The sequence below is a fragment of the Antechinus flavipes genome, chromosome 1 (assembly GCF_016432865.1).
Source record: "Antechinus flavipes isolate AdamAnt ecotype Samford, QLD, Australia chromosome 1, AdamAnt_v2, whole genome shotgun sequence".
NCBI lineage: Eukaryota > Metazoa > Chordata > Mammalia > Dasyuromorphia > Dasyuridae > Antechinus > Antechinus flavipes.
Genome location: NC_067398.1, coordinates 1,217,994 through 1,243,368, shown reverse-complemented (window position 1 = coordinate 1,243,368; position 25,375 = coordinate 1,217,994). Strand labels below are relative to the sequence as shown.

General features: G+C 65.9%; 1 protein-coding gene across 1 annotated transcript in view; it reads left to right on the top strand.

Annotated features, from left to right (window-relative positions):
* Nucleotides 1-25,375, top strand: part of CLASP2 (cytoplasmic linker associated protein 2) — an 88,049-nt gene that overhangs the window by 47,217 nt on the left and 15,457 nt on the right. The window contains 10 exon segments of the mRNA XM_051973470.1: nt 614-715; nt 4,284-4,454; nt 4,681-4,788; nt 6,413-6,475; nt 7,094-7,200; nt 7,722-7,745; nt 8,346-8,527; nt 16,686-16,809; nt 20,813-20,976; nt 24,701-24,779. Of these exon segments, the coding sequence (XP_051829430.1) occupies nt 614-715; nt 4,284-4,454; nt 4,681-4,788; nt 6,413-6,475; nt 7,094-7,200; nt 7,722-7,745; nt 8,346-8,527; nt 16,686-16,809; nt 20,813-20,976; nt 24,701-24,779 (1,124 nt within the window).

The following is a 25,375-nucleotide window of genomic DNA, read 5'->3' as shown; positions in this document are numbered from 1 at the left end:
CTTTAGCCGGACGGTGCTCCCCCTCTCTCCTCCGGGTCTCCCCCTCTTTCGGGGCCCGGCTATCCGTGAGGCCGCCACTGACAGTCCCGGTTTCCCCGTGTCCCGCCCCAGCCAGGCTTTTTGGGCCTGGGGGCCAGTCCAGGGTCTTGCCATGGTGAGGGGGCTTCCCAGGGTGTTTAGAAAGGAGGCCGGCCGGGTCTGAGCATCCTCCCCCCGTGCCAAACGTCCAGTTAGTCCGAGCCGCGGGGCCTGGGACCCTCTTGGGGTCATTGGGAAAAAGGTTACGTGACTCCCCGCCCCCTTCCAGCCCAGGGTGGGGGGAGAACCAGCGACTCTCCGGGATGTCTGCGAAGGGACGCCCACGGTTCCCACCAAGAAGGGCCACGGGAAGGCTCCCTCCAGGCTGACAGATCGGGGGCTCCCGGGCCCTTCCCAGAGGCCTTCCGCGTCAGTTCTGGGGCTGCTGTTGGGGGGGGGGTCTCCCTTTCGTGTTTCCATTTCAAAGATGGCGTCCAAAGGAGTCCGCCGGGCTGACCCCGTGCCCCCGAGGGTGCTCCCAGCCGCCCCTGGGCCTCGCCGGGCCGGGCCCCCTGACGGAGACTTCCCTTCCCAGGTCGCGTGAGAGCCAAACTTTCCACGGCCGTGGCGAGCGCGGCCGGCTCCAAGGCGGACTCCCGGGGCCGCAGCCGGACGAAGATGGTGTCCCAGTCTCAGCGTACGTACGGTTTCTTGGGGCGGGCCGGGGGGGGGGGGCGGGGAGGGCTGGGGCACCGGCGGGGCTCCTGCCCGGGAGAAGGCCGCCCGCTGAGTTGTCATTCTGTGCCTTAGGTTCATCGTCACCCGACAAAATGGAAGGTACTCTCCCGGCGTGGCTTGGGGTGACTGCTGCATGTGTCGAGCCCCTTTTTGTGGTGCTTGTGTGTTGTTAGGTCACCCTGTTGCCGACGGGAGCCCCTCCCCCTCCTCTCAGTTCCCCCCCCCAGTGTCACAAAGCCCCCCGCCACGGGCGGAAGGTGATTTCTCCTTATCCCCCCCAGACCCCGCTGCCACAGTGCCCTGTTTCTGGTTCGAACTGCAGGCAGGTACGTCTGCCGCGGCTTCCTCACAGGAGGGGGGCGGGCACGAGGACCACGCACTGCGCGCCTCCTGGGTCCCGGGCCTGGCTGGCACCGGGCCAACGGCCCCTTCGGGGCGGTCGCCGTCTCCTCAGTTTTCCTTGTTCCCTCCCCCAGGGGGCGCCTGCAGCCCTCTCGAGGCAGCGCGTCCGGTTGTCCCTCGGCCATCAGGGCCCCCACGTTAGCTCCCCAGGCCGGTCAGTGGCTGAGGCCCCCAGCCTTCCCCTGGCCCTTCCTGTTCTGGCACCCGGCGGGCGGGCTAGAGATGGGAGCAGAGCCCCTCTGAGCCCGGCCGCGGGGGCAGATCGGCCCTTTCTGAGGAAATGCCGGGTCGCCTCTGTCAGGACCCCGAGCTCGCAGAGACCCTGCCGCAGGCCGGGCCTTCCCACCCGCCAGTGGCTGCGGGGCTAAGAGTTCCAGTTCTAGGTAGTCAGCCCATTTTACAGGTGAGGGAACTGAGGCCTATCCAAAGCCCGAGGAGACCCCGGCGGGTCAGTAGCACACGCTCACTCGGGCTGTGGAGGTCAGAGAGAAGCCCCCTTTTCAGATGGCCCAAGATAACGGCTCCCGAGCCCCCGCCGGGCACGGGTGGGGTCCTCGCTGGGCCCCCATCGGTGACTTCCGTGGGCCCCACGTGAGCTGGCGAGTGACCCGAAGGAAGGCTGCCCGAGAAGGGAAGCCGGGGGAGGCGCCGGGGCGGCTTTGCTCCTGTGGAGCGGCCCTTCCGCTGGGGGGCGGCAAAGCCGCGGACGCCGGGGTCCCCGAGCCCCCGGCCCCGCCCCAGCACAGGGTTTTTGTCACTATTAAGAAAAGTCCCATCAGACCTTGGATCAGAGAGGGCGTGTGTGAGGTGTGTGGCCCCAAGCCAGGAGGGGGCGGGAGTGAGGGGCGGCAGGGGCGGAGCCATCAGGAGCCCCCACGTCTCACTGATGGCAGCTCGCTCCTTGGGCCTTTTTGCTTGTGAGTCCTGGAAGCCTCATTTGCCTGTGACCCCCGCCCCCCGCCTGGGCTAAGAGAGCGTCCATCCAGCGCAAGCCGCCTGCATCCTTTCGAGGCCGCCAGGGCGACCTTTGAAAAGATGAGGCCGCGAGGCTGGCGTGGGCGGCTCGGCTCGCTCTGCCCGCTCCCCGGCACCTTCTCGGCGCGGGGCCCCCGCCCGCTTCCGCTGGCTGCTTGTGCTCAGTCTGCTCTGCTTCTGCTCCTTCCCTCCTCGCGGATCCCGCCTTTACGCCGCTAAGGATCCCAGCCGGCCAATCCCATGGGCGGTAAGAACGCGCCGCGCGGCCGGGCGCATGCCTCGCCCTCCCCCCTCCGCATCTCCCGGCGAGGCACTATTCAGCAGAAGCCCGGCGCCCTCCTTGTGGGCCCGGCCGGGGGACCCCCTGCCGGGGGCTTTCCTCGGTCCGGGGAGCGGACGGGGCTCCCCCGAAGGCAAACGGAGACAGCTTTACTGCCGCAGCCCTTGCTCCCGGGGGCTCGTGCTCCTTCTGCTGAATAGAGCCGCGGCGCCCCCAGCCATGCGTGCCCCCCGCCCTGTCATCCCCCCGCCTGCCGTGCGCACCTCACTCGTCCAGTCTGCATCTGCGCGCTCACGCCCATCCGACTCCACGGGACGCTGCGGTGTCTGTCCGGGGCGTGGGGGCCGGGGGGGGTCTGTGTGCGTGTGTGGTGTGTGTGTGAGAGCCAGGCCCCCGGGGGCCGCTGCTCGGGGCGCTCCCCAGCACTTCCCGAGTGGGGAGAGCCGGCGCCGCTTGTCCACGAGGGGACTCGTCTCCAGGGGGGCTGGAGAGCCCGGCTGCGCTCTGGGGCGGCCGGAGCCTCGGGGGCCGCTCGGGGCTTGGGAAGGGTGGGCTGTGCCTCGGTGGGAAGTCCTGCGGCCGTAGAAGAGCCTCTGGGGCTGGGCCGGGATCTGGAGCGAGGGGCGCTGCTCCCCTGGGGCTTCCCGGAGAAGCCCTCTGGCTGTGAGAGTGGAAAGGTCAAGGGAACCCCAAGAGGCGTCAGCAAGGGGGGCGCTGGTCTGGGAGGGGGCCAGGACCTGGGCGCAGACGAGGAAGGCGAAGCGGCGAGCGGACGCCTCCCGGCTGCCTCTCGAGTGCTCGGGAGCCGCCCTCTGAAACGACACCCGCAGAAGGGGCTTCGGGAGCCCCAGGGGAAAGTGGCCACGCTCTCGGCCAGAAACGGAGAGTGCCCGACAAAGGCACCTCGAGAGAGCAGGGCCAGAGTCGCAGTGGGAGGGGGCTGTCGCGGGCCCCCGGAGGGGAGGCCCGGGGGAGGCCTTGGGTTGTTGGGGTGGACGTGGCGGAGGCTGGAGGAGAAGAGGCGGCCAGGGCCTTCAGCCCGGGAAACGGCTCCCATGGAAGGAGAGGGGGTTTGGAAGGACGCCAGAAAGGTGCCAGGGGTGGCAGAGGGGCCCAGGTCTGGGCACGGGGTCGGGGGGGACAGCCATCTGTGCCCTGGGCCTCGGCAGCCGCACATAAGGGGGCTTTCTCTATAAGGGGGAAGGATCTTGGGAACAAAAATGGCGGGGGCCACGGGGAAACCGAGCCCGGATCCAGCTGCAGACACATGCTCCTAGCTGTGCCGCCTAAGTAAGGCTGCCCGCCTCAGAGCAGACAGAGGAAGGGGAGAGAGGAGGGGGAGAGGGAGGAAGGAGGGGCCCCAGGGCGCTGTCGGGAGAATTCTGGCAGGGCGTCGGGGAGGTGGCTGCCGGCCGCTTGCCCCCGTGCCCATGGAGCTCTTGGCCTGGCAGGGGGTCTCCTGGGGAGCGGCCGGAGAAGCCATTCTTGGTCCCTGACCCCCCCAAAGACCCTGCCTGAGAAGGTTGGGGGGTCCGGGCCCCAGAATACTGATGGGTGCCTGGGGCCGACTCTGAGAGAGAAGTGGGTGCGGCCAAGGCGGTCCTTGGCTCCCGGGGGAGCGGCAAGCGCAGTGACGGGGGGATGGGAGTGGGAAGGAGCGGGAGCTGTGCCAGCGTCCTGAGGCAGGGGTCCCTTCTCTAGCCTCCCCCCGCCCACGATCTCAAGCCCCCATCTGGATGCTGCAGTGCCAGGGCCAGGGCTGCCTCGGGCATCATCGCGTCCTTGTTCGCGGGCACCCCCCACTCAGCAGCCGTCTGGGCCCGTGCCACCTCCGGCGCCCACCCCTGACCTCTTGTCTTGTGCCGTTTAGCCGGCAGCCGCTCCGGGTCCCCGGGACGAGTGCTCACCACCACGGCGCTCTCGACCATGAGCTCGGGAGTCCAGAGGATGCTGGTCAGCCCCGCGTCAGCCCAGAAGCGCAGCAAGATCCCTCGGAGCCAGGGCTGCAGCCGAGAAGCCAGCCCCTCTCGCCTCTCCGTGGGTAAGGCCGGCTCCCCGGCTCCCTCTGGGACCTCCCTCTCGCCTTCTCGCCCTGGCCTGGCTTGGGAGCATTTGTGGGGACGGGCCGGGCTGTGGGGAGCCAGCCTTCCCCCTCTGCCCGCCCCGGCCCCCAGAGGCGCCCCCGGTCTGTGCCGGAGCCCCCCGCACGCACTAAAGGGCGTCTTCTCTTGTGTCCCTCGTCCCCTCGGGCCGGTCGGTGGGCGCAGCGCGAGGCAGCCGCATCCCTCGTCCCAGCGTGAGCCAGGGCTGCAGCCGAGAGGCCAGTCGCGAGAGCAGCAGGGACACGAGCCCGGTGCGCTCCTTCCAGCCCCTGGGTGAGTACCCGGCGCCCGGCGCGGCTCCTCCTGCCCTCCCTCGCCTCGTCTCATCGTCTCCATCCGCCTCGTCGGGGCTTGTCCCCCCCGCCCCGTCCCCGTCCCTGGGCTGCAGGGGAACCCCGGCTCATCCCGATTTCCCAGCGATCCCGTCCCGCCCTCTGCGGGGGGCGCTCCTGCTCCGGAGCATCGGACGCCAGCCCTCCTCGGCTCCCTGTCAAAGCCCGGCATGTCCCGGGGAGAGGGCAGGGTCCCGGAGGCCAGCTGGGAGGGCTCCAGGCTGGAGGGTCCTCACGGAGCAGAAAGCCCAGCCTTGGCCGAGCCCCCAGGCCCAGGGGCCCCCCAGCACACTGCAGAGGAGCCGGACCCAGGCGTCGCCTCCACTCTCCCTGGCCACACGTCCTCGGGCCTCCAGGAGAGGGGAGGGAGAGGGTGCCCACCAAGCATTGGGGCAGGAGGCGGGGTGCAAGCAGGGCCCCCCTTGGGGGTTTGTCCCCCTTATTAACAAGTCGGCCCTCCCCCTCCATAGGGGGCTCCTGCTCAGCTCTCACCTGGGGGGTCTCCTTCCTCGGCCCCGAGTGTAGACAGACTCGGGGTGCCCCTTCTGACCGAGCCCAGGCCTTTGGGGACCTGGCGCCCACGGCTCACCCCGCTTCTCATGTGACTTGGGAATTTGGATTGTGACGGCAAGATGGGGCTCCCTTCTGCGCTTTCTCTTCCCGTCGCAGACCGCCGGCCAATGGGTGGCCCTGCCAGGGGCTCCATGTGCGGGGGAGCGCTTCCTGCTGCTCTGTGGCCTCCGGGTCGGGGCCGGGCACTAACTTGGCTTCTTCCCTGCTTTGCCATGGGCGCCTGGCTTCAGGGGGTTAGGGTTAGCCGGGCACAGGGTCCTGGGACCCACGGGGACACGTGTGCAAGCAGAGGGCCTTTGGGGGTAGGTGGGCCCGGCCCCTGGGAGCTGCGTCCTCCCCCCGCTCCCCCAAACATCCTCCTTCTCCAGAACCCTTCCGGGTCAGGTGACATTGGGTCCCTCAGCCCTGCGGGCCTGAGCCCCAGGGGGACGTGTGGCTCCGTGTCCGGAGCCTGAGGGAGACGGCTTCGATGCCCATCAGGCGGGCCCGCGGCTCCTGCAGAAAATGCGCTTTGGCCTGGGGGTCTCGGGCTGACGTCGGGTCGTGAGCTCGGCCCGCCCGAGCGCAGCGTCCGCCTTTCTGACCTGACGTTGCCTTTTGGGGCACACAGCCAAATCGGGGGCAGAAGCTCTCCCTCTTTCTCCAATGGGGAGGACAGAACGCTGCCTTCACAGCCCAGGTCGGGTACCCCGAGACGCGGGGCTTGCCCCCTCACCTCTCGCTCCCCCGCTCTCGAGACAGATGCTTTTTAGGGTCATGGCCGGCTCTGCTTCCAGATGGGATCTGTGTTTTATGAGAGCCGGGGGCTACCTCAGCGAAGGCCCTCGGGGGGGTCTGGGCCCCCGCGCTCCGCCTCGCCCTCCCTCCGGGCCCCTCGGGTCTCGCATCGGCGTGCCCGTGCGCCACAGGGCCTCGGCCCGGGGCCGGCTCGCGCGCGCCCCCGCTCGGTCCCGGCGGTAACAGGCAGGCTTTGTGTGGTCCTGTTATTCCAGCTTCCAGACATCACTCCAGATCGACGGGTGCCCTCTACACCCCCGATGTCTGTGGGGCCTCAGGTGAAGGATGAGTACCTCGGGCCCCGGGCTCTGCCGCCATCTCGCTTTTGTTCTAACCGAGTTTCTGTGGAACCATCCGCCCCCGATTGAGTTGTCCCATCCGGTCCTTGCGCTAGAGCCCCCCGCGTAGAGCGACCATTTGCGGAGCTGCCTTCTCGGGGTCCTTCCCCCCTCCTTTGCTCTTCCTTGAGCCTCTCGGTTCTCCCTGCATGCCGTTTTCTAACATCAACTTTCCGTCTGTGGCCCCTCCTCTGCTCGCTTGGGACACGCGCACTCGGGTGCGCACCCGCACACCCCCCCGCACGCACCCCCTCCCGGACGGCCCCCTCGGGGCCTTCTGCTTCCGGCTGCTCACAGCACTTCAAGTGACGGCAGGCCCGCGGAGCCGCGGGGAGCCGGAGAAGTCCGCCTCGTGTGGCCGCCGGCGTTCCCCAAGGGGACCCTCGAGCGCGGGGTCCTGCGCGGCGGCCGGCTGGGGCTTCTTTCTCCGCTCGGTCTCCATTTGAATTGCTGTCGCACCTCCATTTTTACTTTGCTCCTTGTCCATCCCATGGCCTCTCCGAGCCCGCGTCTCGGCTCGAGGGCAGACGTGGTGATGGGCCTCCTTGTGTCCGGCAGGCGCGGGCTACGGGATCGGGCAGTCCAGCCGCCTGTCGTCCTCCGTCAGCGCCATGCGTGTCCTGAACACGGGCTCCGACGTGGAAGAAGCCGTCGCCGACGCCTTGGTAAGCTCACGCCTCGTCTCCTTCTTGGGGTGTCTCGTACCTGGGGACCCACGGGGACGAGCCCGTCTCCCCCCAAAAGGAAAAGCGTCCCGGCTCGTTAGGAGAGGACGCGGGCCCAGGGATGCGCCCCGCAGGGTTTGCTCCGGGACGAGTTTCGGTTCTGAGCCCCCTCTGGGGAGCATCCTTGGTCGCCCCAAAGCCTGCTTTAAGGCTCTCTGCTTTGGGGAGACGGGGAGGCTGGAGCTTCTCTCGCCACATCCTTCCTTTGCTCCTGCGGGCCTCCCAGCCCCGTTGCCCCGTCCCTCGCGGTCTCCATGGAGTCCGGGGGGAGGGAGGCCTCCCGCCGGCCCTTTCTCGTCCGGTCTTCTTGGGCGAGTCGCTCGCGCCCCACGGCGTTTACCCCGGCCCGCGGCCGGCAGCGCTGAGTGGGGGAAGCCCGCCGTTCTTGGACGAGGGGAGGGCTTTCGGGGAGGTCTTCTCACTGTTGTCCGTTTTTCTCTTTGCTAACTCGCTGCTCTCAGCTCTTAGGAGACATGCGCACCAAGGTAGAGAACTCGCTCTTTTCTCCTTTCGGGTCCGGCTCTCTCTGTCCTGTCTCCCTGCGCCAGCTTCTCGGCTAGCGCCCTGACGAGAGGGAGGGCCAGCCAGTCACTGCGGGGGCCGGGCAGGAGGGGGCGCGGTGCCCGCCGGATCCTCTGTATACCCGTTTCCCCCGAGGGGAGGCGGGCTGGCCTTGGGGCAGAGCTCTCCGGGCACAAGTTACAGGGCAGATCTCATGCCCGTGTTCTGGTCGGAGGCTTCCTCCCAGCCCTTCTCGGAAAGTCCGACTCGGAACTCGGGGTTTCTTAGCTCGTTTCTTAGACTGGCCCAGATGGAATTAGAGCAGCAGGCTGGGCGTGAGCCCGCTGTGCTGCGGGCAGAGGGCGTGGGGCAGGGACCACGGGGGTCCCCACGGCGGGGTCCCCACAGTAGCCTCCGGCCTCAAGGAGAGGGGGTGACGATAAAGGTGTCTCAAGGGAACGGGCTCCCCCTCACCCCATCGGAAGGGCCGTGGCTCCCGGGGGCTGGCGGGCAGGGGGGACGGGTGTGGACGTGGCTGGGTCCCCCTCCCCCCACCTCCTCACACGAAGCTCCGCTGTGCCCAGAAAAAGCCCGCGCGCCGGCGGTACGAGCTCTACAGCGGAGGCATGTACTCGGACGACGACGCCAACAGCGACGCCTCCAGCGCCTGCTCCGAGCGCTCCTACAGCTCCCGGAACGGCAGCATCCCCACCTACATGCGGCACGCAGGGGTGTGTGTGTGTGTGTGTGTGTGTGCGGGTGCGTTGTGCACGCAGGGGTGTGTGTGTGTGTGTGTGTGTGTGTGTGCGGGTGCGTTGTGCACGCAGGGGTGTGTGTGTGTGCGGGTGCGTTGTGCACGCAGGGGTGTGTGTGTGTGTGTGTGCGGGTGCGTTGTGCACGCAGGGGTGTGTGTGTGTGTGTGTGTGTGTGTGTGTGTGTGTGTGTGTGTGTGTGTGCGGGTGCGTTGTGCACGCAGGGGTGTGTGTGTGTGCGGGTGCGTTGTGCACGCAGGGGTGTGTGTGTGTGTGTGTGTGTGTGTGCGGGTGCGTTGTGCACGCAGGGGTGTGTGTGTGTGTGCGGGTGCGTTGTGCACGCAGGGGTGTGTGTGTGTGCGGGTGCGTTGTGCACGCAGGGGTGTGTGTGTGTGTGTGTGTGCGGGTGCGTTGTGCACGCAGGGGTGTGTGTGTGTGCGGGTGCGTTGTGCACGCAGGGGTGTGTGTGTGTGCGGGTGCGTTGTGCACGCAGGGGTGTGTGTGTGTGCGGGTGCGTTGTGCACGCAGGGGTGTGTGTGTGTGCGGGTGCGTTGTGCACGCAGGGGTGTGTGTGTGTGTGTGTGTGTGTGTGTGCGGGTGCGTTGTGCACGCAGGGGTGTGTGTGTGTGTGCGGGTGCGTTGTGCACGCAGGGGTGTGTGTGTGTGTGTGTGTGTGTGTGTGTGTGTGCGGGTGCGTTGTGCACGCAGGGGTGTGTGTGTGTGTGTGTGTGCGGGTGCGTTGTGCACGCAGGGGTGTGTGTGTGTGCGGGTGCGTTGTGCACGCAGGGGTGTGTGTGTGTGCGGGTGCGTTGTGCACGCAGGGGTGTGTGTGTGTGCGGGTGCGTTGTGCACGCAGGGGTGTGTGTGTGTGTGTGTGTGTGTGTGTGTGCGGGTGCGTTGTGCACGCAGGGGTGTGTGTGTGTGTGTGCGGGTGCGTTGTGCACGCAGGGGTGTGTGTGTGTGTGTGTGTGTGTGTGTGTGTGCGGGTGCGTTGTGCACGCAGGGGTGTGTGTGTGTGCGGGTGCGTTGTGCACGCAGGGGTGTGTGTGTGTGCGGGTGCGTTGTGCACGCAGGGGTGTGTGTGTGTGCGGGTGCGTTGTGCACGCAGGGGTGTGTGTGTGTGTGTGTGTGCGGGTGCGTTGTGCACGCAGGGGTGTGTGTGTGTGCGGGTGCGTTGTGCACGCAGGGGTGTGTGTGTGTGCGGGTGCGTTGTGCACGCAGGGGTGTGTGTGTGTGTGTGTGTGTGCGGGTGCGTTGTGCACGCAGGGGTGTGTGTGTGTGTGTGTGCGGGTGCGTTGTGCACGCAGGGGTGTGTGTGTGTGCGGGTGCGTTGTGCACGCAGGGGTGTGTGTGTGTGTGTGTGTGTGTGTGTGTGCGGGTGCGTTGTGCACGCAGGGGTGTGTGTGTGTGTGCGGGTGCGTTGTGCACGCAGGGGTGTGTGTGTGTGTGCGGGTGCGTTGTGCACGCAGGGGTGTGTGTGTGTGTGCGGGTGCGTTGTGCACGCAGGGGTGTGTGTGTGTGTGCGGGTGCGTCGTGCACGCAGGGGTGTGTGTGTGTGTGCGGGTGCGTCGTGCACGCAGGGGTGTGTGTGTGTGTGCGGGTGCGTCGTGCACGCAGGGGTGTGTGTGTGTGTGCGGGTGCGTCGTGCACGCAGGGGTGTGTGTGTGTGTGCGGGTGCGTCGTGCACGCAGGGGTGTGTGTGTGTGTGCGGGTGCGTCGTGCACGCAGGGGTGTGTGTGTGTGTGCGGGTGCGTCGTGCACGCAGGGGTGTGTGTGTGTGCGGGTGCGTTGTGCACGCAGGGGTGTGTGTGTGTGCGGGTGCGTTGTGCACGCAGGGGTGTGTGTGTGTGCGGGTGCGTTGTGCACGCAGGGGTGTGTGTGTGTGTGTGCGGGTGCGTTGTGCACGCAGGGGTGTGTGTGTGTGTGTGCGGGTGTGTGTGTGTGCGGGTGCGTCGTGCACGCAGGGGTGTGTGTGTGTGCGGGTGCGTCGTGCACGCAGGGGTGTGTGTGTGTGCGGGTGCGTCGTGCACGCAGGGGTGTGTGTGTGTGCGGGTGCGTTGTGCACGCAGGGGTGTGTGTGTGTGTGTGTGTGTGCGGGTGCGTTGTGCACGCAGGGGTGTGTGTGTGTGCGGGTGTGTGTGTGTGTGTGTGTGTGTGTGTGTGTGTGTGTGTGTGTGTGTGTGCGGGTGTGTGTGTGTGTGTGCGGGTGTGTGTGTGTGCGGGTGTGTGTGTGTGTGTGTGTGTGTGTGTGCGGGTGCGTTGTGCACGCAGGGGTGTGTGTGTGTGCGGGTGCGTTGTGCACGCAGGGGTGTGTGTGTGTGCGGGTGCGTCGTGCACGCAGGGGTGTGTGTGTGTGTGTGTGTGTGTGTGTGTGTGTGTGTGTGTGCGGGTGCGTTGTGCACGCAGGGGTGTGTGTGTGTGCGGGTGTGTGTGTGTGTGTGTGTGCGGGTGCGTTGTGCACGCAGGGGTGTGTGTGTGTGTGTGTGTGTGTGCGGGTGCGTTGTGCACGCAGGGGTGTGTGTGTGTGCGGGTGTGTCGTGCACGCAGGGGTGTGTGTGTGTGTGTGTGTGTGTGTGTGCGGGTGCGTTGTGCACGCAGGGGTGTGTGTGTGTGCGGGTGTGTGTGTGTGTGTGTGTGCGGGTGCGTTGTGCACGCAGGGGTGTGTGTGTGTGTGTGTGTGTGTGCGGGTGCGTTGTGCACGCAGGGGTGTGTGTGTGTGTGTGTGCGGGTGTGTGTGTGTGTGTGTGTGCGGGTGCGTTGTGCACGCAGGGGTGTGTGTGTGTGTGTGTGTGTGTGTGTGTGCGGGTGCGTCGTGCACGCAGGGGTGTGTGTGTGTGTGTGTGTGTGTGTGTGCGGGTGCGTCGTGCACGCAGGGGTGTGTGTGTGTGTGTGTGTGTGTGCGGGTGCGTTGTGCACGCAGGGGTGTGTGTGTGTGTGTGTGTGTGCGGGTGTGTGTGTGTGTGTGTGTGTGCGGGTGCGTTGTGCACGCAGGGGTGTGTGTGTGTGTGTGTGCGTGTGTGTGTGTGTGTGTGTGTGTGTGTGTGTGCGGGTGCGTCGTGCACGCAGGGGTGTGTGTGTGTGTGTGTGTGTGTGTGTGAGTGTGTGTGTGTGTGCGGGTGCGTCGTGCACGCAGGGGTGTGTGTGTGTGTGTGTGCGGGTGTGTGTGTGTGTGTGTGTGCGGGTGCGTTGTGCACGCAGGGGTGTGTGTGTGTGTGTGTGTGTGTGCGGGTGCGTTGTGCACGCAGGGGTGTGTGTGTGTGTGTGTGCGGGTGTGTGTGTGTGTGTGTGTGCGGGTGCGTTGTGCACGCAGGGTGTGTGTGTGTGTGTGTGTGTGTGTGTGCGGGTGCGTCGTGCACGCAGGGGTGTGTGTGTGTGTGTGTGTGTGTGCGGGTGCGTTGTGCACGCAGGGGTGTGTGTGTGTGTGTGTGTGCGGGTGTGTGTGTGTGTGTGTGTGCGGGTGCGTTGTGCACGCAGGGGTGTGTGTGTGTGTGTGTGCGTGTGTGTGTGTGTGTGTGTGTGTGTGTGCGGGTGCGTCGTGCACGCAGGGGTGTGTGTGTGTGTGCGGGTGCGTTGTGCACGCAGGGGTGTGTGTGTGTGTGTGTGCGGGTGTGTGTGTGTGTGTGTGTGCGGGTGCGTCGTGCACGCAGGGGTGTGTGTGTGTGTGTGTGTGTGTGTGCGGGTGCGTCGTGCACGCAGGGGTGTGTGTGTGTGTGTGTGTGTGTGTGTGTGCGGGTGCGTCGTGCACGCAGGGGTGTGTGTGTGTGTGTGTGTGTGTGCGGGTGCGTTGTGCACGCAGGGGTGTGTGTGTGTGCGTGTGTGTGTGTGCGGGTGCGTTGTGCACGCAGGGGTGTGTGTGTGTGTGTGTGTGTGTGAGTGTGTGTGTGTGTGAGTGTGTGTGTGTGTGAGTGTGTGTGTGTGTGTGTGTGTGTGCGGGTGCGTTGTGCACGCAGGGGTGTGTGTGTGTGTGTGGTGTGTGTGTGTGCGGGTGCGTCGTGCACGCAGGGGTGTGTGTGTGTGTGTGTGTGCGGGTGTGTGTGTGTGTGTGCGGGTGCGTTGTGCACGCAGGGGTGTGTGTGTGTGTGTGTGTGCGGGTGTGTGTGTGTGTGTGTGTGCGGGTGCGTTGTGCACGCAGGGGTGTGTGTGTGTGTGTGTGCGTGTGTGTGTGTGTGTGTGTGTGTGTGTGCGGGTGCGTCGTGCACGCAGGGGTGTGTGTGTGTGTGTGTGTGTGTGTGTGTGTGAGTGTGTGTGTGTGTGCGGGTGCGTTGTGCACGCAGGGGTGTGTGTGTGTGTGTGCGTGTGTGTGTGTGTGTGTGTGTGCGGGTGCGTCGTGCACGCAGGGGTGTGTGTGTGTGTGCGGGTGCGTTGTGCACGCAGGGGTGTGTGTGTGTGTGTGTGCGGGTGTGTGTGTGTGTGTGTGTGCGGGTGCGTCGTGCACGCAGGGGTGTGTGTGTGTGTGTGTGTGTGTGTGCGGGTGCGTCGTGCACGCAGGGGTGTGTGTGTGTGTGTGTGTGTGTGTGTGTGTGTGCGGGTGCGTCGTGCACGCAGGGGTGTGTGTGTGTGTGTGTGTGTGCGGGTGCGTTGTGCACGCAGGGGTGTGTGTGTGTGCGGGTGTGTGTGTACAGGTGCGTTGTGCACGCAGGGGTGTGTGTGTGTGAGTGTGTGTGTGAGTGTGTGTGTGTGTGAGTGTGTGTGTGTGTGTGAGTGTGTGTGTGTGTGTGTGTGTGTGCGGGTGCGTTGTGCACGCAGGGGTGTGTGTGTGTGAGTGTGTGTGTGTGTGCGGGTGTGTCGTGCACGCAGGGGTGTGTGTGTGTGTGTGTGCGCGGGTGTGTGTGTGTGTGCGGGTGCGTCGTGCACGCAGGGGTGTGTGTGTGTGTGTGTGCGGGTGTGTGTGTGTGTGTGTGGGTGCGTTGTGCACGCAGGGGTGTGTGTGTGTGTGTGTGCGTGTGTGTGTGTGTGTGTGTGTGTGTGTGCGGGTGCGTCGTGCACGCAGGGGTGTGTGTGTGTGTGTGCGTGTGTGAATGTGTGTGTGTGTGCGGGTGCGTCGTGCACGCAGGGGTGTGTGTGTGTGTGTGTGCGGGTGTGTGTGTGTGTGTGTGTGCGGGTGCGTTGTGCACGCAGGGGTGTGTGTGTGTGTGTGTGTGTGTGCGGGTGCGTTGTGCACGCAGGGGTGTGTGTGTGTGTGTGTGTGCGGGTGTGTGTGTGTGTGTGTGTGCGGGTGCGTTGTGCACGCAGGGGTGTGTGTGTGTGTGTGTGTGTGTGTGTGCGGGTGCGTCGTGCACGCAGGGGTGTGTGTGTGTGTGTGTGTGTGTGCGGGTGCGTTGTGCACGCAGGGGTGTGTGTGTGTGTGTGTGTGTGCGGGTGTGTGTGTGTGTGTGTGTGTGCGGGTGCGTTGTGCACGCAGGGGTGTGTGTGTGTGTGTGTGCGTGTGTGTGTGTGTGTGTGTGTGTGTGTGCGGGTGCGTCGTGCACGCAGGGGTGTGTGTGTGTGTGCGGGTGCGTTGTGCACGCAGGGGTGTGTGTGTGTGTGTGTGCGGGTGTGTGTGTGTGTGTGTGCGGGTGCGTCGTGCACGCAGGGGTGTGTGTGTGTGTGTGTGTGTGTGTGTGCGGGTGCGTCGTGCACGCAGGGGTGTGTGTGTGTGTGTGTGTGTGTGTGTGCGGGTGCGTCGTGCACGCAGGGTGTGTGTGTGTGTGTGTGTGTGTGTGGGTGCGTTGTGCACGCAGGGGTGTGTGTGTGTGCGGGTGTGTGTGTACAGGTGCGTTGTGCACGCAGGGGTGTGTGTGTGTGAGTGTGTGTGTGAGTGTGTGTGTGTGTGAGTGTGTGTGTGTGTGTGTGAGTGTGTGTGTGTGTGTGTGTGTGCGGGTGCGTTGTGCACGCAGGGGTGTGTGTGTGTGAGTGTGTGTGTGTGTGCGGGTGTGTCGTGCACGCAGGGGTGTGTGTGTGTGTGTGTGTGCGGGTGTGTGTGTGTGTGTGCGGGTGCGTTGTGCACGCAGGGGTGTGTGTGTGTGGGTGTGGGGGGGTGGGTGTGGGGGGGGGGTGTGGTGGGGGGGGGGGTGTGGGGTGGGGGGTGGGTGTGGGGGGGTGGGTGTGGGGGGGTGGGTGTGGGGGGGGGGTTGTGGGGGGGGGGGTGTGGGTGGGGGGGTGTGGGTGGGGGGGTGTGGGGGGGTGGGTGTGGGGGGGTGGGTGTGGGGGGGGGGGTTGTGGGGGGGGGGGTGTGGGTGGGGGGGTGTGGGTGGGGGGGTGTGGGTGGGGGGGGGGGTTGTGGGGGGGGGGGTGTGGGTGGGGGGGTGTGGGTGGGGGGGGGTTGTGGGGGGGGGGGTGTGGGTGGGGGGGTGTGGGGGTGGGGGTGTGGGGGTGGGGGGGGGTTGTGGGGGGGGGGGTGTGGGGGTGGGGGTGTGGGGGGGTGGGTGTGGGGGGGTGGGTGTGGGGGGGTGGGTGTGGGGGGGTGGGTGTGGGGGGGGGGTGTGGTGGGGGGGGGGGTGGGTGTGGGGGGGTGGGTGTGGGGGGGGGTGGGGTTGGGGGGGGGGTGGGGCGGGGGGGGTGGGTGTGGGGGGGGGGTGTGGTGGGGGGGGGGGTGTGGGGTGGGGGGTGTGGGGGGGTGGGTGGTGGGGGGGTGGGGTGTGGGGGGGTGGGTGTGGGGGGGTGGGTGTGGGGGGGTGGGTGGTGGGGGGGTGGGGTGTGGGGGGGTGGGTGTGGGGGGGTGGGTGTGGGGGGGTGGGTGGTGGGGGGGGGGGTGTGGGTGGGGGGGTGTGGGGGTGGGGGGGGTGTGGTGGGGGGGGGGGTGTGGGTGGGGGGTGGGTGTGGGGGGGGGGTTGTGGGGGGGGGGGTGTGGGTGGGGGGGTGTGGGTGGGGGGGTGTGGGTGGGGGGGGGGGTTGTGGGGGGGGGGTGTGGGTGGGGGGGTGTGGGTGGGGGGGTGTGGGTGGGGGGTGGGTGGTGGGGGGGGGTGTGGGTGGGGGGGTGTGGGGGGGTGGGTGTGGGGGGGGGGGTTGTGGGGGGGGGGGTGTGGGTGGGGGGGTGTGGGTGGGGGGGTGTGGGTGGGGGGGGGTTGTGGGGGGGGGGTGTGGGTGGGGGGGTGTGGGTGGGGGGGTGTGGGGGGGGGGGTTGTGGGGGGGGGGTGTGGGTGGGGGGGTGTGGGGGTGGGGGTGTGGGGGGGTGGGTGTGGGGGGGTGGGGTGTGGGGGGGGGGGCGGGTGGGGGGGGGCGGGGGGTGGGGGGTGGGGTGGGGGGGGGGTGGTGGGTGGGGGGTGGGTGTGGGGGGGGGTGGGGTTGGGGGGGGTGGGTGGTGGGGGGGTGGGGTGTGGGGGGGGGGTTGGGGGGGGTGGGGGAGGGGGGGGGGTGGGGGGGGGTTGGGTGGGGGGGGGGTGGGAGGGGGGGGGGGGTTGGGTGGGGAGGGGAGGAGGGCTGGTGGCCATCATCGCCCTGGCCGGTGCCCTGCCCCCACTTCTCCGCGTCCTCCTTGTGGAGATGGCGCTCTGCTCAGGGGAGGAGGGGGTCCTTACCTGGGGGGCCACAGTCAGTCTCAGGAGGGTGTGGGCAGGGCCCCCGGGAGCCATCCCTGCCACAGAGGCGAGTCTACACACCCAGGCCCGCCCTGCAGAGGCCCAGCCCCGGGGCTTCATTTCTCACAACGGACCCGGTGCTCCACTGTGGGCGTCCCTCCGCCTTCTGCCGCTCTGTCTGCCCCGGAGAGAGGAAGAGAAGGGGCGCGCTCCGAGGAAGAGCTGGCCGGGCACGCCTCCCCATCTCGCACTCAGACACCCCCCAAAGGCTCCTCTCTTTCCTTCTCCGGGGCCAGGCGGGGCCGGGCGGCTTTCCCGGGTTCCGTGGTCTGGCGGCCGTTCTTTCTGCTCCGATCCCGAAGTTGTGGGTGATGCCCTGAGGTTGGGGGCTGGCGGGCGCTGTCCATGGTGGCGGGGAGAAAGGTGGTCCCTGAGGAGAGTCCTCTCTCCGGAAGCGCCTTTCGCGTCTGCGCCCGGAGCTGGGGGCCGGCTCAGTGCAGGCTCCAGGCCCGTTGTCTGGCTCTCCCAGGAAGTGCCAGGAAGGGCCGGGGCCTCCTCAGCCTGCGCCCTGCTTTGGGAAGACCGGGGTCCTGGTGCGTCCCGGCCGGTGGCCAGAGGCCGGGGCAATGAGCCCTCCTTCCCCGCCCCCCAGGGCGTTCACAGGCAGGTGCTGAAGGTGGGGTTTGAATGTCCCCTCCGGGCTCCGGCACTAATTGGCGCTTTGTCATTTTGCCAGTCGTGTGGAGCTGAAAAGATTGTGTGAGATTTTCACGAGGATGTTCGCGGACCCTCACAGCAAGGTAAGCCTGGCGCGGCGGCCCCTCGCCTCCGCGGCCCGTTTGCATGGGGGTGGTGGCCCCGGGGTTCTTCTGCCGCGGGAGCCCTGCCACGCGGGGGCTGAAACGCAGCCCGTGCCCGGGCTCCTGGGACGGACTCAAAGCTAAAGACGCCCCCGGGGCTCCCACGCTGCGTGCAGCCGGCCCGAGGGAGCACCAGATGACAGCGTCTTTATCGCCCTTTACTCCCTTCCCGGAGGCGTACGTCCTTTCACCAAGCGTGAGGGTGGCTCCCTGGAGGCCCTTCCCAAGCCCTGGTCTGAACTGGAGCTTTGGGGGTCTGCAGCCTCTCTTCCTGGTAGCCCCCCATCTTCTTCTGCAAAGAAAGTGCTTTAATCCTGCCCAAAATGTGGACAGTAGCTGATAGCGCAGAAAGGCGGAAGTGCCGGCTTTGGCTCAGTTTCTAAAACTAGGATCCCCAAAAAAACTAGGACCAAAAGGTGGTTTCAAGGGGAGTCATTGCCACCTCTCGAATGGGGGTCGGGGCCTAGCGGGAAGGCAAGGAGGATGGGGGCCTCACGCCGTCGCAGCCCATTGGCGTACCCTGAGAGCTTTGGGTCAGGCCTCTGGCGCTCCCCACTGGCCAGCTCTGGGGGGGCAGGAAGGCCAGAGGGCACAGGCAGGAGGCCAAGGGGCACGGGTGCGGTTGGTTAAGGCCAAGGGACAGTCCCGAACTACATTGTGCCCACATTCTGCCCATCCTGACAGCGATGCCGCCCCCTCCTGCCCTTCCTCTCTGACTCGCAGCCATCGCTGTTGGGGCCCGCCAGCCACCTCGGCTTCTCTCCCTCCTCCTTTGGTAGGGTCATGTCTTCCTAAAGTGGGGGGGAGGGAGGGGCTTTTCTTGTGGAGATTCCTGGGCCAGGGATCTTCAAGGAGCACATTGGCCCCTGGTCGGGCACCTCCCACAGACTGTGCCACGTAGGCCCACAGTTGCTGAGAGGTGGGTGCCATTCTGTGCCCGTGGTACAGATGAGGAAACTGAGGCAGGGAAGGAGCCACTGCTGGCAGTTTCAGGGTCTGAGGTGAGACTCAGGCTTCTGGTCTGGCGGTCTGTCCGCCGTGCCGCACATGAGGCGGGAACCTGCACAACTGAGCCGTCCAGGGCTCCGAGAAACAGGCTTTCTCTCTGTCTGGGATACATCCCCTCTACGCCTCGTGTCGGGTACGACGGGGGTAGCGGCTGACGTTGGTAGCACGCTCGCCGCGCCCCGGGACGCCGATGGCGGTCCTCGACAGCCGAGGTGGGGGGGGGCGGGATTGGGGCGCAGGCCTTCCTGCTTCCCAGGCCCGAGCTCTGGCCCCTGGACCAGGGCAGCGGCCACGGGCGCTCCGGACGGCGTGCCTCAGTGGTAGGGACAGGCAGGGTTGGGAACAGAGCATGGGGCACCACCACCAGACCCAGCTGTCCCTGGGAAACGATGGCAACGGCCCAGAGCGGGGGCAGCAGGGCAGGCCAGGGGGCCGCCTTCCTCTCCTCGGATGGGCCCTGACTCTGGGGCCCCGGCCGGTCGTTGCCCTTCCGCTGTCGGTCAGCTACAGGGACGGCTCTGATGGCCGGACTCAGAGAGGGCTCCCCTGTGGGTGGAGGGACTGGGGGCCAGAGTCAGGGTTGGGGCCTCAGCTGGGGGTCAGGGTCGGGGTCAGGGCCGGAGTCGGGGTCGGGGCCCAGCGCTCTGCCGGGAAACGAGGCTGCGGCCCTCGTTGTCGCCCGGGGCCGGGCGGACGCTGCGCTCGGGGGGAGGCGGCCCCTACGCGTGCGTGTCGGCCGGGGCCGCGGCGCCGATACCGACTAACGTGTGTGTTTTCTTCCCCCTCTGCTCTTTGCATGCCGTCTCCCGTGTCGGGACTCTCGGTAGAGAGTAAGTTGGTTCGCTGTTTGGGGGCAAGCTAACGTGGCTGCATGCCGGTGACATTAACCCTTCTTCTCTCTGACTTTTCTCTCCCAAGATTCCCGCAGGGGCAGAGCTGTCGCGCTTTGTGCGACTCTGCCCCGTTGCGCAAACCCCGTGGGTCTGGCTGGAGATGCGCTTTTCTCATCTACTAATTAACTGACGTAATCGGGTTATGTTCTTCTGTCCCAGACGCGATGATGACTGGCACACCTCACGCGGCCGGCCCCGACCCCCCATCTCAGGGTCCCGCTGGGCGCTGCCAAATTAGCTGCCAGAGGCCCGGCGCTCCCCGGCGTGGCCCCATTAACCCGCCGGGTCCTCCATTTGCCCATCCTGAGCCAGGCGCCGACCCGCCTCCTCGGGAGGCCTGGCCGTCAGCGTCCCTAAAGGAGCGAGTCCTTCCCCTGGGAGCGTAGGCTCCGGCATGAAGCAGCCCGAGAACTCCCAGATTTCCCTTGGGAAACGCCACGTCCCGGCTCGTGCAGCCAGTCGTGTCTGCTGCTGCTGCTGCCCTCACTGAGGGGCCAGTCACATCAGGGAAGGCTCGGGGGGTACCTGAAAGGACCCCAGAGGAAAACCCTGTCTTGAGTTTCGCCCTTACCATCAGGCATCTCAGGTTGGCAGCCCAAGGGTGAACAGCAGGCGCACCCCGCCCCGCGGGATGTCCGCACCCCACCGGCCTCCCCCTCCTGGCTCAGACGGGCCCGGGCGTACGGGTCCCTGTGGTCACTTGGACACGGTGAGCCCCGTCCCCGAGCGAGGTCGTCTGACCAATCAGGGATGAGCTGGCGAGAACCCCACTATGGCGGATGTCTCCAGTGGGCACGTCACGTGAGCTGCCCAGTCTGACCAAAAGGGGCTTGGGGAATATAGTTGGCAGGAAAAAATAAAACCAACCAGAGACAGGATCCCACTTTAAAAGGAAGTCAGTCTGCAGGGAGCTTCCCGGGCAGATCCGTTTGGGCCGAACCCAGGAGGAAGGGTCTGGTTGGGGTGAAAGCCATCCATCTCAGAAGTTGGAGGCGGGAGAAGCTGGCGAGATCCTGGGAAAGTGCTTTCCTCCCGGGACCAGGGCCTTCAGCCGAGCGGCCAGATCCCCCTTCTGCTCTGTTTGCTTGGGCAGTCCCTGCACTTGCCTGGTTTTTAGGAGGGCACCTCAGACTGAAGGCCCCGGCGGCAGGACAGCTCGGGGCAGCCATGGCACAGAGGGTGCCCACCCCGACCCTAGCCACAGGGCCCTGGCACGGGACTTCAGAGCACCTCCCTCCCGGGTCAGTTGTGAGCGTCAGACGAGATCAGCGTCGGGTACGCGGTGGGCACTTAGAAATGGGTGTTTCCTTGTCCCCTGGAGGGACAGAGCCCCTGTGGAGGGGCCAGCCCAGGGAGCAGAGCGAGCAGCCTAGGAAGCCTTTAGTGTAGCCAAGGGCAGAGGGTTCCCAAGCCCTCATTCGGGTGCTCTTTCGGGTGACTTTTACACCCCCCCTCCCCCTGGGCTGGGCCGAGTCTTTCTCAGAAATGGCCCTTGTGGAGCCGCTGCCGGAGCCGATTACTGTAGGTGCCCCCAGATTGGGCGGCTGCGGCCCTCCTCGGGAGGAGGGAAGGGAGACCTCCCAGAGGGGCCAGCCTTTGGCTACTGGGGCCCTGGGTTTCTCCTCCCTGTAACCAGAGTGCCCCGGCCTAGAAGTCGGCCCCGGGGCCTTGCCTCAGTGTCAGGGTCATTCCCCGACGCCCCTCGGGGAACACCAGCCTTCTCCCTTGGCGCTGCCAGCCACTTAGCTCGTTAGCGCCCCACCGCCCGCTCCGTGCGTGGGCCCCGGCCGCGACGGGTGTGCCAGCCATCATGGCGAGGTCTCCTTTCTCGAGTGACGCTGCATGGAGTAGCGCTCAGTGTCGGACTTCTGCCGAAGTCGGGCCTCTTCTGTCGCAGAGCCCGCTGCAAAGCGAGACAGATTGTCCTCCCGCTTGGCTGCCAGTCACTGCCTCGTCTGCCTCTGGCTCCTTTGCTCCCTCCCGGCTGGGTCGTGCGCCCCCCGCCCCCCTTCCCGCCTCACGCCCGTCTCTGCCGGCTCTAGGTCTTCAGCATGTTCCTGGAGACGCTCGTGGACTTCCTTCAGGTCCACAAGGATGACCTGCAGGACTGGCTCTTCGTGCTGCTCACCCAGCTGCTGAAGAAGATGGGCGCCGACCTGCTCGGCTCCGTCCAGGCCAAAGTGCAGAAGGCCCTGGACATCACCAGGTAAGGCCCCGCGGGCCGCCCGGGCTCCGGAACCGACATCGGATGGGTCAGAGGGGGCGCGGCGCCCGTGCTGCAGGGATCGTGGCCCTTCGGTGCGGGACGGGCAGGGGCAGAGTTGAGCCAAAGGGGTGTCGGGCCTGGAGCGGGTCCCCGAGGCTTCCAGACTCTCTCTGGGGGAGCTTTGGAGCCCGGACGGCCTCACTGATTAAGGAGGGTCTCTGGCACGCGCCGGCTGAATGTCTGCTCCAGGACGGGCACTCAGTGCATGTTCCTCCCGCGGCATCCCCAGCGGGCTTCATCCTGTGTGCCCAGACTGGACTCGGGCACTTGGGAGGCAGCATCTGCTTAGATGCCATCAAGATCCCAGCCCAAAGCAAGCTCTGAAGGCAGCCGGGGGTCCCCTGAGGGACTCGGGGAGGGGAGGCAGCTGGGGGTCCTGCACTGGGCCTGAGGAAGACTAGGCCGGGGCCAGGGGCAAGGAGGAGAGCCAGATGGGGAGGTGCTCCAAGGGCGAGTGTTTGGTGGTTATCCCAGAGATAATAGGGAGCCACAGAAGGTTCTCGAGTGGGGTGGCAGGGCTGGAACTGACCTCTGCATGGTCATTGTGACCACTCTGCTGAGGAGAGAGCGGAAAGGAGGCCGTGCAATGATCCAGATGATGGGGGAGGGGCCGAAGCCTCAGCTGGCCTCGTCTCGGGGGTGCTGATAGGGCAGAGTCACGACACTCCCTGACCTTGTGGCAGCGATCCCCGCCGGGCTCGCTGACCAGAGAACCCGTTCCCGAGGAGACGTCCGGATGTCCTTCTGGGACAAAGCCACAGACCCCCACTTGGTGTGCAAGTGTGAGCGCAAGCCCCCAAGGTCTGGGGAGCAAGAAGAGGAAATGCCCCAAGCAGGGCACCCCGAAAGGCTGGGCCTGTTCGCCTCGAGTCCATCCCCACTGCGTGTGGCAGGTGCAAGTGAGCGTCCTCCTGGAGGGTCTCCCCGTCACAGTGCTTTGATGCTGCAGCAGGAAGCCTTGAGCCCTTCAGCGTGGCGTTCAGGACCACTCACAGGGGGCCTGGCCTGCTGATCCTGCGCGTGGGCCACTGCAGGGCCTGGGCCGAGCCTCTCGGAAGTGTTTCCTTCTCAGTCTGAGCTGCCTCCATTTGTTCACTTGCCTTTTTCTGATCCGAGGGAAGGCTGTGGTTTCTGAAGAACCGTGGAGGCTGCATGAGAAGAAGCTGGCTCCCGGGACTGATGGCGGCTCCCTGGGAAGGGGCAGCCTGGATGCCGGAGAGACGAGTTGCGAGTCACTGGGGGAGCCTCAAAGAAGCCCCCCGGGCAGTTTCTGGCAGGGGTCCAGGAACAGCACAGAACTGTGGGGCTGGAGGAGCCCGGGCCAGTCTAGGAGCGCCAGCAAGCCCCAAGGGATCTCGGGAATGTCCCCCACCTTCCACACGGCCCCCAGATCCCGTCCGACACCCTCCGAGCATTGGAGGCTGTTCACCGCCCCTTCGGCTCCTCAGTGTCCTTCCTGAATGCCGGTGCCAAGGGTGCGCCGTTCGGGACCATCTGAGCCGGCCCGGTCCCAGAAGAAATCCCTGTGCTGCCCCTCCTTTGGGTTTTCTTCTTTTCCCTTTTTCTTATTGTGTTTTTCTGGTTCTCCCGGTACATTGATTTCTTTCTGAATCTTGTTGGGAGAGAAAAATCAGAACAAGGAGAGAAACCACAAGACACAAAAGCACTGAAGAAAAGGAGACGGGAACGTCGCCTGTGCCCCTTCCACCCCGCGTCCTTAGTTCTCTCTCCAGATGTGGGCGCGCTTGCCGTCCCAAGTTTCGGAGGATTGCCTGGGGTCTCTGAACTGCCGGGAAGAACCAGGCCCGTCGCCGCAGATCATCGTTCTCGCCGTTACGCGTACCGTGATCTCCTGGTTCTGCTCATCTCACTCAGCATCAGGTCCTGTCAACCTCTGCAAGTCCTTCTGAGATCAGCCCGTCCATCGTTCCTTCCGGAACAATGATCTCCCATCACCTTCGGGTACCCCAGCTTCTTTGGCCATTCCCGACCTGAGGGGCATCCCCTCAGCTTCCAGTTCCTCACCATCACAGACATTTTTGCCCATGGAGTCGCCTTCCCTCCTTTCAGATTTCCTTGGGGTACAGGCTGGGGGCAGGGGGGACACTGCTGCCTCCTGCTTTTCTTAAGACAACCCGGGTCCCCCCCGCTCCTGGAAGGCTGCCTTGCCCGCGGCCTCGTGGACACTGGTCACTTCTGCCCGGTGAGCGCAGCCAGCTCTTTGTATCCGAAATCGGCTCTGCCTGGTTCGTGGAGCCAGGTTCCTCAGAGGCTGTTACAGCGCGGGGCCGGGCAGACGGCCGGGCAAGCCCTCGCCCCCTTCCCAGCAGCCCCTCTAGGCCCTGCGTCCAACCTGTTCCTCACCCTCCCGTCATGTTCTCTTGCCTGTCTCCATCTTTTGTACGGGGTCAGGGTGAGAGTCTGAAGTCCGGATAAATGGCCTGTACGCCATCACCCTGCTCTGACCTGGCCGGCTCGCCCCAGAATCCAGTTCTCAGAGCCCTCCTGCCACCTACAGACTCTGGCTTGTCCCCCCCATGCCCGGGGCCTTCCCAGGGTGGGGGGCAGAGAAACAGAGCGGCCATCTCACCCCGCCTCCTCACTGCAGTCATCAGAGGGTCGCTCGGGCGTTTCCCATCCTCCTCAGCCATCCCGCTTCCGACGGATTCTGGACGATTTTATTTCTCTGTCCTCCGAATCTTTGGCAATCTCTCCCAGAACTCGGCCCAGATGATGCCAGGCACAAGCTCTAGGAGAGAATATTCCCTTTCCCCCCTGCCAAAGGTGCCATCATTTTTATCCCAACAAGTTCCTTGCTGTCAGTGAGAATCAGACCCAGAACAGAGTCCATTTGTTGGTTTCTCTTAGAGAACGGAACCCTTGTCATGCTCAGACTTCTGGGAGACATTCACATCCTCCCCTAAATTGCATCTTCCATATTTACGGCTGTTTTCTAAAAATTTAAATAAGGCCCGTCCCTGATCATTGATCTTCCAGTCCCACCGGTCCCGGTGATATCTCCAAGCTCGCTTGAGTTCTTTCATTAGTTCTTCTAGAAGGTGTGGATGAGTTGCAATCTGCGCCTTCGAAGAGAAGATCCACGCCGACAGGACTTGGTGAGAGTCGTCGTCTCCCTGCCTAAACCCCATGGGCAGCTGGGCCTCTCACCTCATCCGAGAGGGAGACGCTGCCGCTCGCCTCGCGCCGCATCCTGGAGCCGTCCTACTGGTCCACTTTGATCTGTCCGGGCTCATCACCCAAGTCATAGGGCGAGCGTCAGCGGGCCTGGGGCTAACGTGAGGGCGGTCTCGAGCTGTTCCTCCTGAAGGCCGCCTGCTTCCTCACTAGTCACGGGGCGGAGATTTGGAGGCTGAGCTGCGGTCGCCTCTCAGGCCCGGCAGCGTGACCAGCTGTCTCTGGACGTGCTGCTACTCGGTCCCTCTGGGTCCGGGAAGCCTGGGCTGCCGCCTGGTGCCCGCCCTCTCCCAGAGGAGTCTCAGTGGCCTGTAGCTCTGTAGTCCTTGATTCCTGATTTGCCGCCCGGCTGAGGACTCGGGTCCTCGACGTCGGGTTGGTGGCCAGCGCGGCCACGGCCCAGTGAGGACCCGAGTGGCGCCGTGTTGGTCCTGCTGGTTTGGGTCTCACTGATGCCCTTTTCTTGCAGAGAGTCTTTCCCTAATGACCTTCAGTTCAACATTCTCATGAGGTTCACGGTGGACCAGACGCAGACGCCGAGCTTAAAGGTAAGAGCCCGGAGGGAGCCGCTCCCCAGAGAGAGGTTGCTGGGTGCCCTCGCGACGCAGAACGAGGTTTCACTCGGCGGATCTTGTTTTTACAAACTTGCAGGCAGTCCAGCCCACCCTGCGGGACCAGCTGCGCTCCTCTCCCGGGAGCTCCAAGGTTTTTGTCTGCATCGCTGCTGCTCCCCCGCCCCCAGCCCAAGAAAGTCTGCTTTGCCTGCTAACTAACATGGCAAAGGACTTTTGAGCATGCGATGTCTGCCATTCCCAGGGAGCAGCCCTCCCCAGGGTGCCGCTTCGCTGCCCACCTCACCCCGGAGCGCCCCCGGTTTTGTGCACGGGCGTTCCCGGCGGCCCAGAGAAAGAGCCCTGTCTGGCTTCTGGGAGCCCTCCATGCCCTGGGCGCGCCTGGGGGTGCGCGAGTTCCTTTACTAACGTCCTTAACCGCAGACTGGGCTCCTCCCCTCTTGGTCCCTGCTGCTCCTCTCTCCGTGGGAAGGGAGCTCGCCTCCGGGACCGCTTGGGCTGCCTCCTGCGTGTGCTGCATTTCGGTTGCCGTGCCCTCTCCCCTTTGGCCTTGAGCTCAGGCAGCGGGGGAG